The sequence below is a fragment of the Capricornis sumatraensis genome, chromosome 16 (assembly GCF_032405125.1).
Source record: "Capricornis sumatraensis isolate serow.1 chromosome 16, serow.2, whole genome shotgun sequence".
Lineage (NCBI taxonomy): Eukaryota > Metazoa > Chordata > Mammalia > Artiodactyla > Bovidae > Capricornis > Capricornis sumatraensis.
This window is the reverse complement of record NC_091084.1, coordinates 43709764-43716687: the sequence shown is the minus strand read 5'-3', so window position 1 is coordinate 43716687 and position 6924 is coordinate 43709764. Positions and strand designations below refer to the sequence as shown.

Below are 6924 nucleotides of genomic sequence, written 5' to 3'. Positions count from 1 at the left end.
CTTATTGTGTGACCCTAGGCAAATTAAAAAATTACCTAATCCCACAGGATTGTCATAAAGATTACTGATAACATAAAATCACCTAACTGGGTGACTGAAAGGTAAATAAGTGCTTAATGATGTGACAAAAGAGAAAAGAACCTGGGCTAAAAATACTCAATCTTGCTGCCTCAGATTAGGTCAGGTCCTATAGCCTGGAGTGCTGTTGCGTCTTCACAGAGAATAAAAACTTAGATTGGAAGAGTCAGTGTGGAATGAAGTTTGCCTGGGACATGGTTGAACATGGCAAGAACTAATTTAAGTCACTTATCTGACTACCTACTGTTAGGAGATTTATATACATACTCATTTCATCTTACTAACTATTCAGAGAAGGCATAATTAAAATTTTACAAATGAGATAATAGGTTCAGGAAGGCTCAGACTGAGCACAGTTGAAAAGCTAGTTAGGGAATTTCCTGGTGGTCCGGTGGTTAGGACTCTGAGTTCTCACTGCTATGGGCCTGGGTTCAATCCCTGTTCAGAGAACTAAAATCCTGTATCATGTTCTACCTTGAAAGGGAACTCCTCTTCCTCAAAATGGGAGATAAGTTTGAATAATTAAGATTAAATAAATAATGGCTATCTGTAGCTATCTAGTAGCCTACTGCAGAAATAACACAAATTACTACTACAGGAGTAACACAAAAATATTTAACCCTGAGTTGCTGACCTGAAAATGTTTTTCATACTCCCTCCACCTCCCCTAGTATTCAGCTTGAATCAAAGCCCTGACATTCTCCAGTAACTTCTGCCTAATGGCCACACTAAATTCTAGGTAACTGAATAACTGAGGCAAGACCACAGAGACTACAAAAGAACAAACAAATGTAACTACTATATCCTATTCCTTTTTCACTGGTTCACTTTCACCAATGTTTTTTCCTTTATTTAGCCTCTACTTTAGCAAGGTCTTCTACTAGATAATGGAGACACAGAACTGGATAAGACCACATAACAGCTGAGTCCAGTAACACTGGGAATTATGAGAACACCAAGAGGTTCACAGCTGAGACATACACAAAAAATAGATAAAGAGAATGCAAATACCGAATATAAATTAAATCAATGGGTTGAAAAGTAAATAGGACTTTTTCAGGAATGAGGAAGGAATGGTTTTTTGACACTTGAAAGCATGAAACAGTGATATGTTTAGGTAAGAAGGTCCCTGTGACTGGAGAGCTACAGGGTGGCATGGTTAGAAAGACTGGCAGTGATGAGATCCTGAAAAGAAATGTCATGCTAAGGAACTGTAACTTTATCCTGTGAGTCAGTATTTCCCACAGCCATCACCATGGAACCCTTTGAAATTACAATGTGAAGAAGAATCACCAACAGTAGTATGTGTTTAATTTGTGATTCTTTACCTTTCTTAAAATCTAAAAAGTATAAAAAATTTGAATAATTTCATTTAAAACCCCAAGATACCATCAGTGAAGTAAATCATCTTTTATTTTCATCTTATATTTGGCTATCCAGAGGCATGCATAACCCTCCAACTTTAATGAGAACAATGTTTTTGTGTCTTTTTATCACATATTCGCTTAATATTAGGTGTAATGTTGCTAAGTCGGATCCGCATATGAGGTGCAGCATCAAGTCTTTTCCTGTATTTTGTTTTTGTGGCAGCATAATATGAAAAGCCTGTCTCACACAGGTGCATTGTAGCAAAAGGAAGAAGTATGCGAACTGCACGCCGTGCAACACTTGGGTACTCCTGAATTAGGCTACTCCAAAAATCATTTAGTGAAAGTTCACTGAAATTTTGTTTCACTTGAGAATCAGATGTTAAATCAATCAGGCTCTCATAGTCCCGTGCCACTAACGAGGCTGGTTTAACAGTTACTGTAAATGGATTTCTAACCCAAGCATGACTGTCATTTGTTACAGGAAAATATTTTAACAGAGTAGAACGCAAACCCCTTAGGTGCTGCACAATGGCACTGCAAATATCTTTATCAACTGTGGAATTAATTTCAGTCAAAAAGTCACTGAGTGTAGGGAAACAATCAAAGTTTTCTTCTTCGACGGATGAGGCCCAAAATTCCAATTTTCTTAACAATGATGACATTTTATCAAATACTGTAAAAACTGTCACATTTTTTCCTTGCATTGACAGATTAACCTCATTTAATTTAGTAAAAATATCTGCAAGATATGCAAGTCTTAGCAGCCAAGATGAATTCGTTAAACAATCAGACAGTCGAAAAGCAGAATCCATGAAAACCAACAGTTCACGACGAAGCTCAAAAAGTCTCACAAGAACTTTACCTCGGGAAAGCCACCTTACCTCTGTATTTAGAAGAAGTGCTGTATGCTGGGCACCCATTTCTTCACATAAAATTTTTAGTAGTCTGGATTGATGTGGTCGAGCTTTAATGTAATTGATGATTTGTACTGCCTGATCTAGCACATTTTTCAGAGACGTAGGCATTGTTTTAACTGCTAGTGCATGTCTATATAATAGGCAGTGACTACTGGTGCTTTCGGGAGCCACATATTTTATCAAGGTGACAGCCTCAGCAATTTTCCCATCCATTGCCCTAGAAGCATCACTACAAACATCAACACATTTTTCCCATTCAATTTCATGTTTCTGCATAAAACTGTTGATGCAGTTGAAAATTTCTTCACCAGTGGCATTACTTTGCAAAGATTCACATAAGAGTAGGTCTTCCTCAATAGACTTATTAAACCTGTAACGAACAAACACAAGCAGCACAGCAAGTCCTGAAACATCAGCTGATTCATCTAGTTGCAGTGAAAACCCATCACAAATTTTCAGTCTACAAACAAGTTCCTCTTCAATGTCAGCAGCTAGATCCTTAATTCGACGAGCAACGGTACTGTTTGATAGTTGTACTGCATCTATTTTTTTACTATACTGTTCGTCAAACATCCGCATCACAACATCTTTTGCACAAGGCTTGATAAGCAATTCTCCAATGGTATGAGCCTCTCCACTCAGGGCTATATGGTAACTTACATTGTATGATGCTTCTGTAGCACTTTCATTATCTGTATTGACAATTTTAGGTGTTGGGGGTTTATTATTTTCAGGTGAATCAAGATGTTGCTTGAAAAAACTTATGTCTTTGTCTTTATATGCAGCATGTTTAGTTTCCAAATGTCTTCGAAGCTTACTAGGGGCCAAAGAGCTATTTGATAAAATTTTCTTACATAATACACACTGAGCATGAGGTGCATCTCTATTTCCAAAGTAAGTAAATCCAAAAGACAAATAACTTTCATCATATTTTCTTCTTTTTGGTTTCTTACTAAAAGTAGTTATTTTGTTGGAATTAGACATAAATTTGACCCTGGAAAGCTCACCTTCTGAATTTTTAGAAACTGAAGGCTGCAACTGCTCATCTTCACTTTGTAATATTCCAACCTTTTGATCATGTGATTCAGACACAATTTGATAACAAAAAGATTCTACTTCTTGTTTAAGACTTCCTTGTTTCAGTAACAGATCCATAGGCAATGAATTTGTGGTACAAAACATGGTTAATTTACCATAAACATTGAGTATCACAAATGTGTTGACATTATAAGACAGGATACATAGAAAATGAGCAATCATCAAAGAGATGATATATAGCAACACATCAGTTAATTTGTAAATGCTGCCTATGCATCAATGCGCAGATGGAACATCACACGTTCGTGTATCAGGTGATCTCTCATTCGACTTCCTGGTGCTCTCGGGTATGGCACACCTTTTCTTAAAGGTAGATTATCACATAAAAATAAAAGCTATAGAAATGAGTTTAGTAGTCTTAAACTTACATTTTAAATAAATTATAAAGAAAAAGCTATTGTTAGCATTTATCTTTTTCTCACAACGCTCATTAACTTAGATAACATTAATACTCTATAAAACATAGTCTGGGAACCACTGGACCAAGAAATAATAAAGAGCTGAAAAGTGTATTTTTAAGGAAGCGATCTTGAGGTCCCATGGCAGGGTTGGCCAATTTTCCCCATAAAGTACCATATGATAAATATTTTTTACTTGGTGGGCCATATGGTCTCTACTGCAACTACTCAACTCTGTAGTTGGAGAATGGCAGCAGCCATAGACAATACGTTAGAAGGGCACAGCTGTGTTCCAATAAATCTCTATTTCCAAAAACAGGCAGCATAGGGCCATAATTCACCCACTGTATACCCTTTCACTATATAGTATCTTGGAATCTGAGCTTTCTGATGCCTACTGCCATTAGATACACTCATTGTTGACACTGTTACACATCTTAAGGCTTCTTTCAGGGCTCATAACTATTCTGACGAGCTACTTCAAAAACACACAAATAGGTCAAAGTTTTGCAAGATACAGAATTCTGTTATATCTAAATATTGTGTGTTAACACTGAAAAATAAACTGTATTCCAAAAATTAGCTACTATTTCTTTGGACTTAAAATTACATAAATATTTATATTATCCCAAATTAGACTCATTCAAAGTAATACATATATTTTACTAAGTACTCAGCATCCTATTATTCTTTAGGTGAAGGCTTAACAAGGACCTAAAGAAAACATAAACTCTCATTTTAATAGGTTTATTCCTCATATAATACTTTTTAAAAAGCATCATAAAATGGAATGGTAATGCAAATTTTAGGACTTCTAAAGAATACTAGCTTTATAAGGTAAGGCATTCAAATTTAGTGTCTATCTAAACGTAGTTACTTTTGATTTAAACTTTATGATTTGGCTACAGAGTAACCTTTGGATTCTGATATTAGATCCTGAATCAAAAGGGTTTTCCCGTTAACAGCTAGAGGGTAAGATACCTGAAGTGAGGAGCACTCTCTTCTGCAATCACTCTCCACCTTGGAAGCTTGAAATGCAGACTCTTCAAAAAAATAAAATTAAGGGAAAGGGTAGAAGGGGAGTAACCAAAAGCCTAGAATGAGAAAAATTAAAATTAGACACTGTAAAAATAGAACTAACTACAAACCTCTAAGATGACCAATCTTTACAATTTATTTTAGAGCCAGGCAGTGCAAATGATTCTTCACTGAAATGCAGATCTTAGACTGAAATAGAAGATGTCTAACATAATAAAAGTGCTAATATTTTATCTTATTTAATACTTTGGTAATTCCATTGTTTTGAAATGCTTCCCCATGACTTCATAGAAAGACATAAAATTCTCAGAAACTAAACCTAACTTTTTCAAGTATAGCCACAATTTAATGTCTCTAAAACTAACCATTTAAGGTAATCTAAAATAGAATTATACACGGAAAGGTTACAAAAACTATGCCTTTTTGTTATAAACACTCTCTTCTCAATAACCAAGTTCCTTAAGGTTACTAACATTCACTGAGTGATCATTGTTTACTATGTGCCAGTAACTGCTAAATCCCTTATAGATGAGTTCATTTAATCCTCAAAACGAATTTGAGAGTTAGGGACTATTATTAACAATCCTTTAAGGATGAACAAATGGGAGCTTAAGTCTCCTGCTAAGTTAAGGCATCTGTGAAGAATTAAGAACAATACCCAGAAAGTTCGACTGCAGAGCCCACGTGCCTCGTCATTGCTTGTGTGTCCCCAAATACTCTTAATTTCACAAGCACTAAAAATCTGGGACCAGGAGTTGGACGGTGCACAGAGAAATGAATGATCTATACCATGGGTTACTACTGCCAGAAAGTCGAGGGTCTCAAACTGGCAGCAGAATGCCGTACATCTTCATTATTGGCAGCTAAAGAGCAGACTGTTCTACCACAGTCCTGAGTGGGCCTGAGTTGCAGAGAACTTCGTGGAGTCAATGGGTGACCTAAAAGTTTACAATCCCTCTCCCTTGCTACTAGGGAAGGACACAACGGAGTGGTGCGCTTTGTTTTCAGGAACGAGGGCCTAATCTCCACATTTTCAGAGGTGCTCTCCTGAATCTCTCGAGGACAAAGAGGCTGGACTCCCTAAAAAGTAAAGTTTCTATTTGACTCCCTGAAAAGGAGCGGGGGGAACCCTCATCTTTTGTTTCTTCTGGCTAAACTGACAGGTAACACCATCCATTCACCCCCTCCCTCGGGTGGTTCCTGCTCTGAACAATACCCTTGGGGCAGGAGGGCTGGGGAGGAGTGCACTGTTCAAAAAGCTGAGGCAGCAAGTGGGCACGGACACCCCATCGAGTACCTAAGTGCTTTTTAAAACGGTCACTTCGATGGGCTGCCCAGCCAGCTATATCCCTCGGCTCCTCCTTGTCACAGGTGCGCGCTGCCAGCCACAGCTGGGGCTGGCTTCCTGTGGGAATCCACCCTCGCCTACGGAACTCCTCTCGCGTCCCCGGGCGGTCGCCTTAGCTAACAACCGCAGGAAACCGTCTCAGAACCCGACACTATCTTTCTCTCTCATCTCCATCAGCGATGAAGAGAATGGTCTCTGCTGCGGCTGGGCTGCAGAGCAGCGCCGCGGTCCCCAGCAGAGCCGGCGCCCGCCATTTTACAAAGCTGACGGCAGCGGCCATTTCAGAGCGCACCACTCAGCCGCCACGGCGGCTCTGGTCCTCACCTTCACCGAGGCCTGAACGGGGTCAAGAGCCAGTCGTCGCGGACTGGAAGGGGGAGGGGGGAGGGAGGAAGGAGAAAATGAAAAACAAAACAGAGGGAAGAAGGATTCGGGGGGCCGGGCGATGCTCTCAGCTCAGGGATATCGCCTATGCCACCTCCATAGACATCCGATTCGCAGCTGGCGCGGTCGCTTGTCTGAAGATAAATTTAGCACACTAGGGCACCCCCACTTACAGTCTCCACGAGCGACTTTGCCGCCGTCCAATCAGCGCCAGAATTGCTCCCCGCCACCTATCCGCGCTGAGCAGTGGGGCGGGACCAAAGGAAAGGACCCAGGTCGGTTGAGGAGCCTGC

At 39.5% G+C, this 6924-nt stretch overlaps 1 protein-coding gene across 1 annotated transcript; it reads right to left on the bottom strand.

The window, feature by feature from the left end:
* Nucleotides 1-1522: 1522 nt before the first annotated feature.
* Nucleotides 1523-6625, bottom strand: ZBED5 (zinc finger BED-type containing 5). The gene is made up of 3 exons (XM_068988816.1): nt 6572-6625; nt 4843-4955; nt 1523-3766 (listed from the first exon to the last, which is right to left on the bottom strand). Exon 3 carries the CDS (start codon nt 3623-3625, stop codon nt 1541-1543), a length of 2085 nt encoding a protein of 694 aa, XP_068844917.1. The 5' UTR covers nt 3626-3766; nt 4843-4955; nt 6572-6625; the 3' UTR covers nt 1523-1540.
* Nucleotides 6626-6924: the final 299 nt, after the last annotated feature.

Coding starts and splice junctions, on each gene's coding strand:
- ZBED5 (XM_068988816.1), bottom strand. CDS start 3,625: ATGATTGCTCATTTTCTATGTATCCTGTCTTATAATGTCAACACATTT.